A 20084-nucleotide genomic window follows, 5' to 3' on the forward strand; every position below is an offset into this window, starting at 1 on the left:
CTAAGTAAGAATGTGATTCAGTCAAACTTGAGTTGTAGATTTTCCCTTTAGGTGATTTCTGACACTACGGTCGATCCTTCAACAAAGGTTTAAACAGTACATGTCCACTTTGCACATGGACTTTTTGACTATAGTGCAGTATTGAAAATGTCCTTTCTCTTGTGATTTTTTTAAAAGATTTTTTATTTATTTCACAGAGAAAGAGAGAGAGGTCACAAGTAGGCAGAGAGGCAGGCAGAGAGAGAGGGGAAAGCAGGCTCCCTGCTGAGCAGAGAGCCCGACGTGGGGCTCGATCCCAGGACCCTGGGATCATGACCTGAGCCAAAGGCAGAGGCTTTAACCCACTGAGCCACCCAGGCACCCCTCCTTAGGATTTTCTTAGTAACGCTTTCTTTTCTCTAGCTTACTTTATTGTGAGAATACAATACATAATACACATAACATAGAAAATATCTGTTGACAATTTTTGTTACGTTATATGCAGGTTTTTTGACTTCAAGGTGGGGGAATCAGCATCCCTAACCCCCAGGTGTTGTTCAAGGGCTAACACTACTTTTCTCCCTGTGCTCTCCCAGCACTTGGGTACTAACAGCATTCATCAGTGTGGGTTGGAATTTGTGTAAGCACACGGAACACTTCTCCCCTGTGACTGGGACTTCTTGAGGCCAGAAATTGCTTCTTGTTTTCCCAGCACCTTAAAAACCGGCTCATCACAAGTTCTCAATATTTGTTGAATAACCAAATTATTGTTTTGGATGGCACATTTTTGACATGTTTAGAAATGCTATTATAACACAGAAAAACCTCTGAGGCAAGCGAGAAACCACGAGCAGTGAGTGTACACAAAACAGGCTTCGATTGGTGTCCCTGATGTGCACAGTCAGGTATAGATCAAGTAAAAACGAAAGCCAGTCTCCTAAGAGCTAGGCCCAAGAGCAACGACTTTCGTAGCTAAGACCAACTAAAACCTATTCCATTTCTTCCAACCACGGATCCTTTGGCATCAAACTGTCACGCAGTGCTTCTGCTGGCTCATTTTTTGTTTGTTTATTTTGAGAGAGGTATAACAGTTACTTGAGACTTACTCACAAAATTTTGACTTTCACAATTTTATGTCAATTCTTTAAATTCCCTTCAGATAACACGTTTGTTTGAACCAGGTTTTTGGACTCAGGATCTGATTATACATCCCTCAAATGCAATTTTCTTTTATAGAAGCTCAAAGCAAGAAGGGTAATTTCAACTCCTCAGTGCCTAAACCTACCTACCCTACATCCATTCAACCTAGCTGGGTTGAATGGGATTAAAAATTACGTTTTTTTCTCTCCCTGGCTATGCCATATATGATGTGTTTCTTTCAGTTTCCAATTAGGGCACTTTGGCAAATATTCACATGAATGGAATAAACCTAGAGTCTAATTGTCTTACGTGTCAGTTGAAGAAGACAATTTTTATATGCGTTACAAATATATTAAGCAATAATGCCTACAATGAATTGTTTTTCTAAGACTTGTGTAAACATTTCTTCCTTTAAGGATGTTACCATTAAGGAGTGGAGTGGAGGATATATAAAGAGGCAAGAGGCTCGCTCAGGGGGATTTTCCAAGCTATACATTCCCCTCCACAAATATTCTGATTCTGTTCCTTTTTGTTCTCTTCCTGGAATCAATGCTGGAGTGACCCATGAACGACTGTGTGTCATAAACTTTTTTCTTGTTTTTAAGCGAGCTGTATACCCAATGCAGCCTTCGATCAAGAATCACATGCTCCACCCACAGAGCCGGCCAGATGCCTCAGTGTGTGCCAAATCCTGTTGTACATGATGAATTACTGTTTTAGATATATCAGTGAATAAAGTGTTTTCAGTTAGAATTCTATAAAAATATAAGACACTTTGCTTAAATTACATTATTTATTTTTTGATTATCCCTCTTAGTCCTGCATGCATCATTAGCACAAAAAGTTGAACTTAATCACAACCTCCTTTTGGAGAGATAGTAGGTACACAATCGCCATCCGAAGAGTTTTTCTTCACAGATGGCCCAAGAATTCCAGCCTTGGTAATACTGTCAGTAACCTACACAATGCTCAATAGAAAAATTCACCAAATATCCTTTGTTTAATGTAAACAAGGCAGGAGGCCAGAGTATTATAGTAACACTATTTTACAGGGCCCAGAAATATGATTATCTATCATGTTTTAACATATCAAGCGTCACAAGGACATGCATATTTTGATTAATTATACAACCCAAAATATAACTGCCATATAATTTGTGGTTTCAGCACATGACTGCAACTTCTGTCAATACCTGTGAACTTCATAATTAAATGGGAACTGTATATTAATGCAGTAATTTATGGAAATATGTCATCATGAATTATGAAGTAATTCCATAATTTGTGCCCCGTAAAATTAAGTGTAACAATTTTTACACTAGCAACAGTGTAAGCAAGCTAAGGATTTTGGTCCATATATATATATATATATATATATATACACACACATACACACACATACATATATATATATATATATATATATATATATATTTTCACACAAAATAATGTACAATTAAACCAAAGGGCTATGAATCCTCTCATAGCTTCCATATTGCACAGACAGATACATTATGAGAACATTACATAGTTATAATGTGAGTACTACAATGATAATTGGTTTAGGACAAATCTGAGTTCTATCAAGTAAAGAATGTGGCTCATTACTAAAAATAAAGTCAAAGACTATACTGTTAGAAAGTTAAAAAAATGTGCATACCTATTTATACTGATGTGAAGCAGGGCTAAAATTCAGCTTGGAACTTGCTATGGCAATCATTTGTGAAGGTGGTACCTTCCACCCAACACAGTGCACTGAAGTCATTGAGTAATGCAAATATTTAGCTTTCACAAGACAGTATGAAAAAGACTAGTAATATAGCACGTTGTTTCACTGACAAATCCGACTCACTGTGAGAACTTGTGCTGGCTCTAGGTCTGTCTGAACTAAACAGCTAGAAGAAAGAGAAACTTAGAAGAGAAACAACTTACACTTTCAGCTTTAGCTGACTACAGATCAAAAATCATTACAATAACTTAGGAAAATAATTATGTTTTAAGAAGCAGCATACATAGACAAAAATATAAAAGTTAAAGCTTTTCAGAGCTTGGTGTCATGTATTAGCTCCAAGGTCCCACTGTGAACTCAAGGATAAAATAGTATTTGGCTTGAGAGGTAATATTGCTCGTACACCCATTGAGCAGTACGAAAACATTAAGAAATATCTAATATCTCCTAATGCCTTATTTTAAATAAACCTACATCAAAGTAGACAACAACTATGTCTAAAATGGAAATGCTGCAGTGGTCCTTGCGTGGGCTGACCAATAAATACCGAGCACTGAACAATCAATGCTTTCCCACCATTAAAAATCATTTGAAGAAAATCACACACAAAGTAACCATCTTCCATTTTTGTTTTTTCCCTTGTTCCCTTGTTCTGCTCAGTAAGTGTGCTTAGACTGAGCCAACAAAGACTTGGATTAAGTCTTAACATTGGGAAGCATTCCAGAGCCAAGAATATTCATCACCTTTTGCTCTTTTGTCCTGATAGCTAAAACTAACTATAAATCAGAAAAACAAATACCACAAAATCAGCAGAAGGTGTAAAACATGCTTCTCTGCAAGTCCCACATGATGTACATCTGTGAAGACGCTACACAAAACAACTTCTTACCAGGAGCGGCGACAGTTCCTTCCAAGCTGGAAAGTTCGATCATCCGCTCCCCCCAGTAAAATATCAGTCAATGGAAAGGTAAGGCGCAAAGTGCTGCTGCTTAACATTTCAACAGAAAGAGGAGGAGGAGAGCAAGGAGAAGCTTAAAAGCAACATCTGAGTGACAACATCACCGAAGGCAGAAGGGAAAGCGGATGCGCACAAGGCATCCAGGAGAAGCTCGCCATGCACGGTGGCTTGGCTGACCTAACGCGCAGTTCTTCATGCAGACCCAATTCACCCAAATTCCTTAACGTGTAAACAGGACAGACTGGTTTTCTTTTAAATCTCTTTAGAATCATTTAAAACAAAAGAGTGAACAACATGAAAACAAACATTCAAACTGTAAACACTGAGGAGGCCCACTGGCATTTTGATTGCTGCCTAAGAGTTATCCGCCTGGACACTACCATGTATTCCAATAAGAAACCAAATTATAAAGCAATTTTTATACAGCAACTTTCAGACAGGGACAGATAGAAGAAAAAAAAGGTTCTCAACCCAACATGTGTTCATTAGCTTAAAAAAATACTATTTTAGCAAACATTACCAATGGAGAGCACGAATTCAACATTGTTGCAAAAATGACACCGTTTAAATACACTGGGACCCAGACGTGAAAATCAATCACTAACATGGCTATGTGCACAAAAGAGTAAAAGAATGTTTCTTTAAAAAATATATATTATATTAATCAAGAACTTCTTTATCATATTAAATCGTTATTCTTAGAAAAGCTGAAGAAAGTTAATGGTGCTCTACACATTTTTATCTCCTAACTCATTTGATGGTTTCTGAATTGTATTTTTTCTCATTTACAGTTTTTTTCATATTTTGTTTGATAAGAATTCTGACCTTAAAAAGTTATAAAATTAGTTTGTTTTTTTTTCTTTGCTACTTATTAATCCAAAAGAATATAAGCATTTGAGTCCCAGAGAATGTCAAAATGCCTTGCTACCTAAAAGGATATTAAAATAAAAGAAATATCATCAAAGTCATGACATTGGAAATTTTGCAGCTTTTCATACAGGCATTAGAAATGCTTATTTCCTGAAGTTCCTTTGATTGTATCCTGGATTCAAGGACGTGCAATCTTACATATAGAACCATTATGGTAAAGCCAATGAAAACATTATACAACATTTTACTGTGAATGTCCACTCAATGGGTTCTTAATGGTCCTGTCCAGTTTACAGCAGTACTTCATTTAAAAAGGCTTTTTATCCTCTCAGCTGGGTGAAGCTGAATCCTTTTTGATGAAATGTATACTACAGTTCCGCTCCCGTAGTTACTTGCAGGAGGCTGTTTACGGTGTGGAGGAAGCATGGTATTTCACAAAAGCGATTGCCGCCAGCTCCTTGCAGAACTCTTCCAACACGATCACGCCCTCCAGCAATGTGATGTGGTCAATCCTGGTAAAAGGAAAGCAAGCAATAAGTCAATGTGAGATACTAATATTTCATCAAGTTTGGGTGAATTTTTTTAGATAAAAAAACAGGTAAAACACTGGCTTACATGGGGCCTTCAGGTTCCAAGCCAAGCAATCGCTTTCTGACTAACAGAAGCTTGGGAGTAAAGTCTGGAATACGCTGGATTCGGACCATCAGGTCTCCGACAACCTGCATCGGGGACAAAAGGGACTGTATTCCTGAAATCAACCTCACAGGGACTCTCAGAATTAAAAACAAAACAAAACAAAACTAAAAACCTCAACTTCCTATTACTAAATGAAGAGCGTCACCCTTCACTATTCACATAACCATCTTTGGCAAAGGACTCACACCTGTTCCTTAAATATAGAAGTTACCATTTAAAAGAATGAATTTTTCTTTTTTTTCTCCACATAGTAAAATAATGACTTCTTGACAGTATATAAATAGTGCTTCCCATTACGTAGCGCTAAGCACATACAATGGTAAGTAATGTTAATGGACATGTTTATCACAGGGTTTGTCAATCTTAGAGAATGTAACAAAACCAAGCACTCACCCTGACGATGACAGAGAAGAGGGATCTACAGCCAGAAGCAAGGTTCACATAAGGATCCAAAAGGTACTCATGTATGTGCGGATGAGGGAAGAGAGAAAGTCTAGATAACACGGAGGTGACTTGTAAATTTACATCATATGGCTATGGAGAGGTAAAAAACAAAAAGACATCTGACATTATTTATAACGTAGATACCTGAGCATTTCATTTACCATTTCAATTTGTCTTTTCAACAAAGGAAAATATTCCATCTTATGCCTACCTCCACGTGCTCTACTACAACGTAAACACTGATAACTAAGTTGGCTCTCACCATATTAGTCAAAGTGCATATTTCACAGTGCTAAAACTTAGGAGAAAAAAAAGCAGCATATATATAGACGTACAGAAGAAAATATATAACATAGTCACAATGTTTCTGTTTTACACAGGTTGTCCTAATTAATCAAAGTGTTCAAAAAGTCACCAAAACCCATCAAAGTGTCATATGTAACAATAACAGCAACATAGGACATATCGAATAGAAGACCAAAGATAGAAGGGGAGGTATTAAAGATCTTTTAAAATGCGGTAGCCTGGGGCACCTGGGCGGCTCAGGAGCTTAACTAAGGGTCTGCCTTCGGCTTGGGTTGTCATTACAGACAGGGTCCTAGGATCTAGCCCTACATCGGGCTCACTGCTCAGTGGGAAGCCTGCTTCTCCCTTTCCCATTTCCCCTGCTTGTGTTCCCTCTCTCGCTGCGTCTCTCTTTCTCTATCAAATAAATAAATAAAATCTTAATAAAATATATGGGAGTCTAGGGGCGCCTGGGTGGCTCAGTGGGTTGGGCCTCTGCCTTCGGCTCAGGTCATGATCTCAGGGTCCTGGCATGGAGCCCCGAGTCAGGCTCTCTGCTCAGCAGGAAGCCTGCTTCTCCCTCTCTCTGCCTGCCTCTCTGTCTACTTGCAATCTCTGTCAGTCAAATAAATAAATAAAATCTTTAAAAAAATATATGGTAGTCTAATTTTAGAAAAGGTATTTTTCATCTCTTAGATTATTCAATTATTGCCAATTATCAAGAGCATGTACACAACAAAATAAAGTCAGATACATCACAGAACCTTCTCAGCAGCAGGAGAGTTTGGGGGATAGAAATGACTGCCACATGCCTCACAGTGAATGAAAAGGTTCAAAATGGTGATTACAGACAAGGATCATCTCATTTACTGCAAGAGCATTAATTATCCCAAAACACTTATACATCTGGGTACAATTCCTCCTATAATTTTTGTATGTTGTATCACAATTTCATTTGAATTCTAGTTTTTTTATTTTTAATCTGTTTACTCCACAGAGAAAGCAGCTTGGAGATGGTTTAGGGAAGACATCAAAGTCAAAGGAAGAGGCACACTGTACAAAAACAGCTGCTGTTACCATGCCTAGAACTTTCAACAGAAATCTCATTCCTTCCAGTTTTCTTCTGCGCAGCCAAAGGAAACTGAGTGGCTGAGACAAAATTGACTTCCGAGGGAGGGCTAGGGGTGAGTGAGGCACCTGTGCTGAGCCTGAATTTTAGAGAAATTCAGAAAAAAGGGATTTGACATGGATGAATGTTAACCACAGACTCTGCCTGCTTCACTCCTTTCACTGAGCAGCTGCTAAACCCTTGATATATATATAGGGCGCCTGGGTGGCTCAGTCTCCCTTTGGCTCAGGTCATGATCCTGGGGTCCTGGGATCAAGCCCTATGTCGGGCTCCTTGCTCAGGGGGGAGCCTGCTTCTTTCTCTCTACCCCTCAGCTCTCTCTCTCTCTCTTGCTCTATCTCAAAAAATGCAAACAATCTTTAAAAAAAAAAAAAAAAACCCACAGTTGATATGATGAACAGCAGTTAAGAAGTGAACATTTGGCATTCAGAAGACCACAAATGCTACAGCATGTGCCAGAAGCCAGCAAAGGTGCTGTTGCATGGGGAAACCACAAGTCCTATGTTACAAGCCCACCTGTAGTGGGTTTTTCATTTGTTTGTTTGTTTGTTTGTTTGTTTTTACCATGAGATTCATGAACATGGATTTTCTGAAAGAAGAAAAAGTATCCCTAAGTCACTCTTTTTTTTTTTTTTTTTTTTTTTTTTTTTTTTTTAAAGTTGACTTTTTTTTTTTTTTTTTTTAAGATTTTATTTATTTATTTGTCAGAGATAGAGCGCGAGCGAAAGCGAGCACAGGCAGACAGAGTGGAAGGCAGAGTCAGAGGGAGAAGCAGGCTCCCCATGGAGCAAGGAGCCCGATGTGGGACTCGATCCCAGGACGCTGGGATCATGACCTGAGCCGAAGGCAGCTGCTTAACCAACTGAGCCACCCAGGCGTCCCCCTAAGTCACTCTTAATCACGGTCGAGCCTCAAGCAAGATGAATGAAAGGGGACACTATTCCTACGGAAGGGTAACTGGAAGGGCGTATTCTCCAGCCAGGTGACAACGTGCAACAGAACGGCCTCTAGGACTCATTTCAGAGCAAACAACGAAGTTGTATTTTAGGCACGAAGGAGACATTTTTTAAAATCTTTAAGAAGAATGCATTTGGGGGGCGCCTGGGTGGCTTAGTGGGTTAAGCCGCTGCCTTCGGCTCAGGTCATGATCTCAGGGTCCTGGGATAGAGTCCCGCATTGGGCTCTCTGCTCAGCGGGGAGCCTGCTTCCTTCTCTCTCTCTCTGCCTGCCTCTCCGACTACTTGTGATTTCTCTCTGTCAAATAAATAAATAAAATCTTTTTAAAAAAAAGAAGAATGCATTTGGTCCAGGATGTGAACAAAATCACTTAAAATGTAACTTTAGTACAGTTTTGTATGTAACTTGATTTCTGGTAGTCAGATTTTCAGGTCACTGAATTCTGTCATTTATAGGAACTTAAATAAGTCAACAGAATTTGGCTTTCAGCAAAGCTGTAATACGTTGCCACTTAAACTTTGTATTTTCCTTATAGGCTATTACTTTGGGTTTTTTTCATTTTATTTGAACAAGAATCTAAGTCCTTGGTTGTTTAAAAAGTTTAAGGCTAACTCAGATTATATTTTAATGTGAAAATGGAAACAAATCTCAGCTATACAGAAATCGTCCTATATCTGAAACAGTCTCTACTTTATAATGGTAATTAACTTTAAAATGAGTTGACTTTTTTCCTTTAATATGAATAACCCTTTCCTGGGTTAACAGTGAATGTTTATATCTATTATTTTGGATCTCTTTATTTTCTACTTTACAAACAGAATTCACCTGGAATGAAAGCTAACCAGATTTTTCTGACTTATCAAATGAACTTGGCCCACCTTTGAGTTCACACTAAATACAAGGCCTGAATTTTAGGACAATAAAATTTGCCTTATTCCTGTACTTTTTTACAAGTATTTTAAGTTGCTTTTTTCATTTAATTCTTACAAGCAAATCAAGTAGGAGGTTACAGCAAGTAATATCAGCTTCACCTTAATGAGAAGAAACTGTGACAGTGGCGCAGCTGCCCAAACCCCAGCAGAGAGAAGCGGGACCCGCCGCGCTCCATTTTCCCTGGTGTTCTTTCCCTTCTGCTTAGGGATCTCAGCATTTTACTAGCTTTATAAAATCATCACAAATGATACTAAAGGTTTCTGTTATATGTTATTTTAGAAAATTTAACATTGTGACAACACAATAGTATTATGAACACTTGAATCACAATTTCTCAATTATACATACAGGAATCTAGCTACTTCACTAATTATCTGTAGTGAATGTTTAGTTCCAGGCTGGTTGCCCTGGCCCTATTTCTCTACCAGGAAAATACAAGCAAACATTATCCTCAACAAAACACATTTAGAAAAGAAAGAAAATGAAACTAAACCAAGCACACTTAGCACACCAGGACTCCCGACTACCTTGGAGATCTGACTACATCACGTTCTTACCAAAAAAGGCTTAGAAAATCAAGGGTTTGAAGACCAAAGGTTTTGGGGCCTGTAGTGAACTAGCAGTAAGTCGCGTTAACTGCGACTAGGGATTCCTCACTGACAAAGCACGACCAGAAGCGTGTCCTGCCTGCAGGACAGGGTTACAGAAGATCGGCTGGGACAGCATGCGGGAATCAGCTCTGTGCTGTGACGTGCTAGCTGCTGACATAAAAAGAGCTTTAAAGCATTTCGGGATATTCTGAGCACTCCACAAACTAAAGGGAAAAATCCCTGAGATCCAAAGGACGCTTAGCAAACCAGCACAAAGAACAATGAACTGAAGAACCCTGCCACCCAGGGGGCTTCCACAGCCATAATGTATAGGACGGATACGAATGCTACAGCCTAATGCCCACAAGAGCTGGATTTCGCAACCAATGGACCAAAATGAGAAACACAGCACTTGCTATTAAGAGGTTAAAAGAAAAAAGGACTTACTCCATCTCTTTACTGATTACTACCAGAAACAGTACTGACTGAAGTCTAACCCCATGAAATACTTCTTAAATTATAATTTCTTTATTTGGCTTTCTGGGTATTGAAGACAGCCTGCTTAGGGAGTAAATTTCCTTTAGAACTCCCTATGCTCACATAAATATTTAACTAAAATGCTAAAAAAGAACAAGTACTTTAATATACAATTTTAAATTAATTCCGCATTGGTTAAGTCAATTTCTATGTGGAGACAAGTATTATGCCAGGTGGTTTTATTTCAAGTGTATCTCCCAGGCTGTGAAGCATTGCAAAGCTCTGTCCTCACTCTGTTCATCCGTCAAGGAGACAGGGCAGGAAGGAGGGTCTGTAATCCGTTCCATTCATTTCTCCTGACAGCCGGACACACACAGCAACACACCAGCTGATGGTGCTTTCGGTCTACTTGGGAATAAGTAAATTTACCTTTTTCATTTCACCTCCCCCTTATGAAAAGAATATCATTCATAAGTTCTTTGTCTGAAGCAGATTCATCTAATATTGTTCTGTCATTTTAAGGAGACCAGAGCGCTCAGGTTTCCATTTGAAATGATATTTAAGGTCCTCTGACTTGAACTTTACAAGGTTGACTCAATTTGTATCTGTGCTGACTGTCCTAATAAAAGAAAAGGGTTTCTACATCATGACAGGAAAAGTCTTCTAATCACCTTTACCTCCAAAATGTGTGAAGGTTATTAAGACAATGTTCTAAAATGAGAAGTAAAATATAGGATTCTGTAACAGCCGTCAGGTTGAAAAAAATTTCGGACATAACCAATGTGTCAGAAATGCAACACTTGCCAGCAATCAAGCTTTATGAAAAAGTCATCTAGCGGAAAAACTAAGAAAACAAAACTATTTTATTAAAGAGCTAAACTAAGACTTGAGATGAACCCAGGGTGAATGGTAGCAAAATAATGTGAAAATCAGTATTTTAAAGCTTATTACCTGATCAAGAATTCTTCCCATTCTGTCAAATAAAACTTTCAAGAAATGGCCTTCAAAGAAAGTAGCTTCTAAATTGCACTTTTCCAATGCCTTTGGAGACCCAGGCCACTCCCATCTTAAGCAGATAGCACAGTAGTCCCGGAACTAGGGAAAAGCATTTGCATCGTTAAAGAACAAACCAGAACAAATGGAGATCAAACAGAAATGATTTCCTCTAACAGGCATATAAGAATGCACTGGTGGGGGGGGGGGGGTGTGTGTGCCCGTGGAGCGGGGAGGGACACAGGGAACAGGCTAACGTGGGCCCCCGGAAGCTTATAAGCTCTAGTACCAACATACGCTGATGTAAAAATAGGCATGTGCTTTCCTTCAGAGGAATTTAACTCCCCTTATTAGTATCACAGTAAGCCCTAGCCACATTTTCAAATCTACTTGAAAACGTTACATGCACAGAGATGAAGACATGCACGTCGTTGGGAAGGCGGGCTTGGCTCTCCTCCAGCACAGGGCACAAAGCCATGCTGCGCGGCGTGCTCTGCGGACGGTTTGCTACCCTCGCAGTGAGCGGAGCACCACACTGAGAGTCGGCATGTGGAACCTTTACGGCACTTAACGGAGCAAATTTTATGTCTGTTGAACCTAATAAAATAATCAGGGCTGGTATTTTGTTGTGTTTTTTTTTTTAATCTTTCTAATAATTCATTTTTATTATACTTTACCCAACTGTTGGTATGTTGACAGACTGGAATTAGTAAGAAACTAGTCCTTCACTATACAGTTTACCAAAGGGGTAAACAACATGGATTTTGATAAGCACAGGACCTCACATAATAAGAATAAATTTGAAAAGTCTTCCCCAATATTTAATTTACCTGAGTTTAAACAAATTTAGAGCAGTTTTCTGTGCCCTTTTCAGATTCCCCTTATTCAACAAAGCGACATTACTCTGACCTCTCTAGTTTGGAAATTACGTGAGATTAAATCACATTCTCACCATGAAATACGAACTACTTCAACTCTTAAAAGAAAAACATACTTAAAACAATCAAAAAGCCAGCTTCTTCAGTATTTCGTGAGGTTTTTTTTTTTTTTTTTTTTTTTTAATTTTTTATAAACATATATTTTTTATATACATATATTTTTATCCCCAGGTCTGTGAATCACCAGGTTTACACACTTCACAGCACTCACCAAATCACATACCCTCCCCAATGTCCATAATCCCACCCCCTTCTCCCCAACCCCCTCCCCCCGGCAACCCTCAGTTTGTTTTGTGAGATTAAGAGTCACTTATGGTTTGTCTCCCTCCCAATCCCATATTGTTTCATTTATTCTTCTACCCACTTAAGCCTCCATGTTGCATCACCACTTCCTCATATCAGGGAGATCATATGATAGTTGTCTTTCTCTGCTTGACTTATTTCGCTAAGCATGATACGCTCTAGTTCCATCCATGTTGTTGCAAATGGCAAGATTTCATTTCTTTTGATGGCTGCATAGTATTCCATTGTGTATATATACCACATCTTCTTGATCCATTCATCTGTTGATGGACATCTAGGTTCTTTCCATAGTTTGGCTATTGTGGACATTGCTGCTATAAACATTCGGGTGCATGTGTCCCTTTGGATCACTACATTTGTATCTTTAGGGTAAATACCCAATAGTGCAATTGCTGGGTCATAGGGCAGTTCTATTTTCAACATTTTGAGGAACCTCCATGCTGTTTTCCAGAGTGGCTGCACCAGCTTGCATTCCCACCAACAGTGTAGGAGGGTCGAGTATTTCGTGAGTTTTAAAGGATTTGGCTTTCAGCAGACAGTTTTCTATTCTAAACCACACCCCAATATTCAATAAAGCATTTTCCCATTAACATGACTGAAATTCTCACCTAGAAAGCAGTAGTGTAAACATTTTTATATCCCTCTTGTTGATCTTCTAATATTTCTGAAACAACCCATAATAACTGCACTTGCGGAAAATAGAAATGAAACTTTACAAAAAGAATAAATGCAGCTTAAAAATCAATCTTGAGATTGGTACCACTTGTCTTGCTTTCACTCTCTTGTCCCTGAAGGCACTAGCTACACAATAGCTCCGGTCACTCATGCAGTCATCTGGACTTGCATTCCTGCTACAGGCACATGCAAATTAATTGTATAGAACACTACACTGCAATCTCAAGGATTTAAATGAAAATTGAATGTGCGTTTTTCTGACTTGAGACATTTTTTAAATTGGGAATTCTGTAAAATGCTAGAGAGAGGAAAAGTAGACCTTGAGAAGGCCATGAAGGTTAATACTTCAGAGGACCCCTTTCAGAGTCCATCAGGGAGGTAGCAAGCTGAGGGGGGGGGGGCAGGGAGCAGGGAGGAGGGGGGCAGGGAGTGAGGGAGCACAGCACTTGTCCAAAACTGTTCAAGTGAGAAAAGATGTGGAGAAGGGGACAGGGCTATGCCTGGGGACTGGGATCAAGGGTGGGCGGTGGGCAGAATCATTGAGAAGTTATGTTTTGGATCAATACAGAAAAGGATGGGGGGCAGATATAATTTAAAGTTTAGAAAGAAAGGAAAGAAAGGGAAGAAGGATGGTGGGGAGGTGGGAAGGGGAGAGGTGGGGAGGGAGACAAGGGAAAGAGGAGCAAGCATAAAGAAATTCTGAGACAAGAGACAGTCAGTAAAAGGCAAAGTAAGGTCACCTGCCTAAAGTTAAGTAATAAGAGAGAGTTCAGGTCTTGCTAAGGGAAACCTTTGGAGAAATGACTGTGCACAATGGGACCAAGTGTGTATGTGCCCTCATTAGAGTTCATTTCCAAAAATTAACTACTTCACTTACCTGCCTGTGAGCATCTCGGAGGTAGGTGTCATATCCAGTGCCCTCGACATGGTAGGACGATTTTGCTTCATCGGGTACCAGACAGAGAAAACTTAGATAAGAAAAGCCATGGTCAATAACAGAAATACACAATTCAGTACTTAATTTTGAATCAGTTTTATAGATCGATTACTCTTTCATATCTCAAAGGTTTTATTTAATAATCACTCATTCCACTTGAAACAGAAGTAAGCCTAAAACGATCTTTTACATTCCAGCCCCGTGACAGACTGCCACGATAGCCGTCCATGTCAGGAAACTGGCTCTTAGGTAACTGAACACAAGATTTTTAGTCACCCTAATTTTGCATCTTGAGCCACATGCAATTTCTCTAAAGTCACCTGCCAGCACCAGGCACATCAGTGACAGCACTGTGGAGGAAGAAAGAGAACATCGCCAGAGAAGGGGCACTTAAAAAAAAAAAAAAAAAAAGGTAAAACCAAAGTATCAAAAGGGAATGGCCCTTAGCATACGTGAGTACATGACTAAGAACTGCAATTTGTCAAACTGGACATTCTCCATGTTGTTCCAACTGGGAACGACTTAAGTTTATTTATGTTAAGAAAAGAGTATTAAGGAAGGCACATATTGCATGAGGCACTGGGTGTTATATGGAAACAATGAATCATGGAACACACTGAAAACTAATGACGTACTGTGTGGTGACTAACATAACAAAAAAAATTTTTAAATAAGTAAATAAAAAAGCAAGGCCATCTGAAGGTTTATTTAACCACCGTTATCCATTTCTGTTTCTATGTTAAGTAGAGCTTTCCTGCTCTGATATGGATTATTGCCCCTAGGCTGTGGCTTATTACATACACATGACAAAAAGCTGACAGAATCTTTAAAGAAGGGAAGATTGAATTTACAGTATGTCTCCATAACAATCTAAGAACAGAGCTATCATAGGTTATAAAACCAAGCAAAAGAGATGGAAGTCACATTTATATGGCAACTCACCTATTTACAATTTTATGGACTTCCGTTTTCCCATCGTTTTTGGGGTGGTCTGGAGTAGCAGGGGGTGAAGAACTAAGCCATTCTTGATTTGACAGAATGTTATCCGGCGAAATGTCTGTAAATAATGGGTCTTCTTCTAGATCTCTATGTTCAATTTAATGATGTATAAAAAGACAACATTTTATTACATTTTCTAAACCAGAAGATTCTCTGCCACGTTCTTACAAAACATTACATGATTTTGCTAATAAAAGAATTAAAAAATTACATTTTATAGGGAAACAAACATTTGATATGAACATCAAATTCAAGAATATATTGATTTTGTTCCATTTAATGAATACCACTTGTGGTTTAAAGGGATGGTGATACCATGGCATCTAAATTTTATTTTCAAAAATCTTGTAAGAGGCATTTTTTCATGAATAAGGGAGAGAAGCAGGAGAGAGAAGACGACAGTTCTGTAGGAAATGGTAAGCTTGCAGGCCCGGGTGGGAACTTACACGGCTCCTGCTATCAATCCGTTCTCCACCACATCTTTATCTTCTGGACACACAGGCTTATACTCGGTATAATTTCTTTCTTCGAGATTTCTTAAGACCAAGTTGTAAAGAATGTGTTCGTTGGGTTTTTGTAAAAGATGTTCAAACATTCTTAATGTCATTATGCTTATCTGAAACCAAAGTGATAAAGGCTAACTGAAAAACATCTCTGAAAAAACAATTCTTCTTGCCATCCTGTAAGTCATGCTTTCGATTTTTAAAGCTACATCAAAAAAGAAGCTACACTCAAAACACCATAAAACCATATTTCAAAGCCCCATTCTAAATCTTCCATCGCTTACCTCATCAGATATGTGATCACAATGTTCTATTAACCTATGTCTTAAAGGGTGTTTGCTAATATCTGCCAGAGTTTCCGGTTCCCTCTGTTCTCCAAGGATAAAAAACACCATTTCTTGAAGCAAAACGTCAGAGGTTACTTGCCGAACAATGCGATGGAGCAGAGCAGTCGAGGTCAGGATACCCATCTCAGAACTGGGCATAACAGACAGGTCATTAGTGGGGCACAGAATATGAAATAGAAATTTTTTGTTTTGTTTTGTTTTGTTTTTTAAAGATTTTATTTATTTATTTGACAGAGGTCACAAGTCGGCAGAGAGGCAGGCAGAGAGAGAGGAGGAAGCAGGCTCCCCACTGAGCAGAGAGCCTGATGCGGGGCTCCATCCCAGGACCCTGAGATCATGACCCAAGCCGAAGGCAGAGGCTTTAACCCACTGAGCCACCTAGGTGCCCCCCCCAACCATTTTTTGTTTTTTAAGAAAAAGGCTACTCACGTTTGCATCAACTGAGGTTCCATAACTCCGACAAAAAATCTTTCATGAACAGCTTTGGCCAGAGCAACAGCAGCGGTCTAGAATACAGAAGGAGTAACATTATCTTTTCCTTTCTTTTTAATGGAAAAGAGGATTAATTTGTAACATTGGTAAGCCAATTCCACTCTCCATTTGAATTAATGTGGAGAAACAAACTTGCCTATTGGCCATCTTGTTGATGGCATGTAAACCTAGATTAGATGTGAGCTACTCCATCCTCAACACTTTATCTAAATGTCCAAGAACAAGACGAACAGGATAAAAATATTATCCCAACCCCCTTATGGCATTAACATCTCCTCAAAGAGGAGAAATGGAAGGAAGCCAGCATCACCTTATGGAGCTTCCTATTGTGATACTTAAAGAAATATAAGGGCAGAACTTGAACTGTGATTTATTCCAGAGCTGTAACACACACACACACACACACACACACACACACACACACACACACGTATATACCCAGGGTTTTTTTTTGTTTTATTTGATTGTATTTATTTTACTGACTGCTATCCTAAGACACTTAAGATATTTTTGGAGACATAAACTGAGGAAATTTTACTTAATAGACACATTTTAAAATTATCAATAAATAACAACAACAAAAAAATCAAACCTTCTGTGCTTCCTTTATGAGTTGATCACAATAATCAAACCAGGAAAGAAATGAAATTAAGGCTCGTTTTCCTGGAAACGCTGAAGCATCTTCTTTGTGACTATAGGAGTCCAAGCTGTAGGAGGTAGAAGAAATGCTTAGCCCAGAGTTATCCCAACGCGTTAACCCAGTTCAGCACATCTGGAACAAGGAAGGCCCGTGAACGAGCTCGTGCAGTAAAACACATGCATCCAGAGAGAGCCGGATGACCACCAGAAGCAGGTTTTATAAAAGAAAGCCAAGGATAAGAGGAAACCTTTCAAATAAAAGTTGTAAATAACTTTTAATCCTTGAGTGGGAAGAGAGAGACTAACACAGAACGTAACTGCAGAGGAAAAATCACACAGAGAGCTCCTCACGCGCCTGCCATAAACTTGACCGGAATGGGAAGGGAGTGTGGACGGTGCCCAGCCGCGGGGCCGGAAGGAAAGGTAACGAAGGATGCGCAAAAAGAATTAAGGGGCCTGCTTCTCTTCCCACCTTAACATGGACAGCAGTAAAGCTAACCAGGGGGTCTGCCCTACTAGAGATATTGGCAGAATATCAGGTGGAAAAAGACTAGTAAACACCCAGCAAGAGTTAAAAATACACAGAAAAACTGCAACCGTTTTTATTATTATATTAAAACATTAGGCAGCTTATAGATGGTGGGACTTGGGGTACTTTTCCTCATGCTGCTTGTATACTTATAAATGTTCTGCGATAATCACATTTTCCTGTGAGAATCAGGGGAAGCCCCGACGGATGGGTAGAGAGGGTGAGAGACTAAGGTCGGAGAGGAGAGTTCATAGACACGGGCCGCGAGCATAAGACTGCCCGAGAGGCATATTTACAAAAGGATGTTCCTTCTTTCAGGAATTAATACAAAAAAATCAAAGTTGTTGGTTTTAATGTATTTAAGATCCTAATTATTCACTATTATGGAAAAATAGCTTAACTACGTAACGGCTGGATTGTTCCCACACCAATTCGCTTCGGACTGGTAACAAATTTCAAACGCGCCTCAGACGACAATCCCATTTAAGGACCACAGGTCGTGTCACATTTTCCAAAACTGAAGATTTCTATCACTGCAGAGCAGCAGTGAATTTCCAAGTCCAGGCCTAAGAAGTCGCTTCTGTGGGCAAACACAAGCAGTGGCTCTTACCCCCAGTTAATTGCTTCCACTGTTTCAATATCTAACGGGTCCACGGACTGAGGTAGGGCCTTGTACAGAGAGGCGAGTCTGTCGGTCAGCAGCTCGCACAAGCACGTGCTCTGCGTCAGGCACTTGGCCGCCGCGGGCTCCGGCAGGCTGACTAACAGCATCAAGCCCTCACAGGCTTTCACAGCGATCCGGCCGTCCTGAGGGAAAACACAGACCCCGTCCACTCCTGAATGACAAGTGTGTCAAGGGGCTTGGGAAAAATTCACCTTAAAAAGATTGAATGTTTTACACTAAAACAATAGACTTTTTTTTTCTTTTCTATTTCAAATGCACCAACTGTGATCAGGTTAGTGAGGGGGTGGGGGGACGCGCGAGGAAGACTCACAGGACTTCTAGTGAGATTCAACAAGGAATTCACTAGGTTGTAATCCTGGTTTGGACGAACAACCGTGGCCTCCGGCAGTGGGGCGACAGCGAGGTTATCCAAGCTGGCGGACAGCTCATCCGCTGGCTGAGGCGACTCGTCTTCGAACTCTGGGGGCTCCAGGCCTGCGGCTCCAGACAGTTCCTCTGGCTGACAGGACTGTCCCGTGTCTGTTGACACGGAATCCTGACCTTTCAAGGACTCTTCTGAAATGACATCTGCTGTGCCTTTGGAAGCCAGGGATTTCAACTTATTCTGAAAAAGAATACATGTTCTGTATGATCTGTGTCAAAGGACCTATAATGTTCAATGTCTAGCCAATGTAGCAACAGATAAAAGTGTTATGACTAAAGAAAATACTCAGACGTCAACAAGCTGGGTTTTCGGTATTTTAAAAATCGCCCAGGCAGTCACAACACTCTCTGCACTAAGGACAAAACGGTTTACCATGACCATAAGCAAGGAACAATATTAGTGTTAACTATATGACTATTGCTCAAAACAACTGATACAAGTGGGGGAAAAAGATTCAGGTTTCAATTGGAATTAACTGTCTTCTCATCGCTGGGCTACTGAAAATACATAGCCTCACTGCTGATTCTTCTAAGATCAGTTTTCTAAGACGATTTTTCTGTTTTCCCTGTCCCTCTGCTTTATAAAAAGAACTCAGTAGTCTCAGGACCCTTTTATTCGTGTTCTTGATTAGAGAAATTTACTTGAAATGTTGGCCCATCTCCCCAATACACACACACACACAAACACAAAGAGAATTTTAACCGAAGTTGGGCGCCTGAGGGGCTCAGTTGGTTAGGCATCTGCCTTTGGCTCAGGTCATGATCTTGGGATCCTGGGATCAAGCCCCACATGGGGCTTCCTTCTCAGTGGGGCGTCTGCTTCTCCCTCTCTCTTCCCCCACCTGTGTGTGCTCTCTCTTGCTCTCTCTCTCCAATAAATAAACTCTTAAAAAAAAAAAAAGGAATTGTAACTTTAGTCTCCAGGGAAAAGTATTTTGCTTTCCATTTGAACCTAAGAGCAAAAATCAAATCACACACACAGGTCAGAAGTCATCATGAACTAGCTTCTCCTCAGGGGTCCATTACCGTGTTTCAATCACCACAGAGATGCATTCAGTACTGAATGTATTCAAAGTTCCATTTCCAAAGTTATATTATAGGTATTATAAATCACTTTTAATACAGTTAAAGGTATAGTTTGGGCCAATCTTCTTGAGAAATTGAGCCCACAGCACATGTTAAAACAACTACTCCAAACAACTTCCAAATTTCCTACAAAATCAGTTGCATATCACAGCCCTTATGAATGTAAACACTTGATTCTATCTAAAATACTAATAATAGTGTTGGAGATGGTATCTCAGATCAGAATGGCAAAGGGAAGACTAATCTTAGAATAGCATTCACTTCTTCGAGAAGTGTTTCGCAAAGTGTGACTCAAGACTGTTGGTGTCATGGTCTTCCGTGAGGCTTGAGAAAAATGTAGATTCCAGG

At 39.7% G+C, this 20084-nt stretch overlaps 1 protein-coding gene across 1 annotated transcript in view; it reads right to left on the reverse strand.

Moving 5' to 3' along the window:
* Positions 1 to 1893: 1893 nt before the first annotated feature.
* Positions 1894 to 20084, reverse strand: part of FHIP2A (FHF complex subunit HOOK interacting protein 2A) — a 35660-nt gene continuing 17469 nt past the window's right edge. The window contains exons 6-17 of the mRNA XM_059173092.1: positions 18538 to 18831; positions 18153 to 18349; positions 16967 to 17081; positions 16312 to 16388; positions 15820 to 16012; positions 15479 to 15648; positions 14976 to 15119; positions 13974 to 14064; positions 11139 to 11282; positions 5766 to 5906; positions 5292 to 5395; positions 1894 to 5188 (exon numbers count right to left, since the gene is read on the reverse strand). Of these exons, the coding sequence (XP_059029075.1) occupies positions 5083 to 5188; positions 5292 to 5395; positions 5766 to 5906; positions 11139 to 11282; positions 13974 to 14064; positions 14976 to 15119; positions 15479 to 15648; positions 15820 to 16012; positions 16312 to 16388; positions 16967 to 17081; positions 18153 to 18349; positions 18538 to 18831 (1776 nt within the window). The 3' untranslated portion in view covers positions 1894 to 5082. The remainder of the gene's footprint in view (positions 5189 to 5291; positions 5396 to 5765; positions 5907 to 11138; positions 11283 to 13973; positions 14065 to 14975; positions 15120 to 15478; positions 15649 to 15819; positions 16013 to 16311; positions 16389 to 16966; positions 17082 to 18152; positions 18350 to 18537; positions 18832 to 20084) is intronic.

Source organism: Mustela lutreola, chromosome 4, assembly GCF_030435805.1.
Source record: "Mustela lutreola isolate mMusLut2 chromosome 4, mMusLut2.pri, whole genome shotgun sequence".
In the NCBI taxonomy this organism is placed as follows: Eukaryota; Metazoa; Chordata; class Mammalia; order Carnivora; family Mustelidae; genus Mustela; species Mustela lutreola.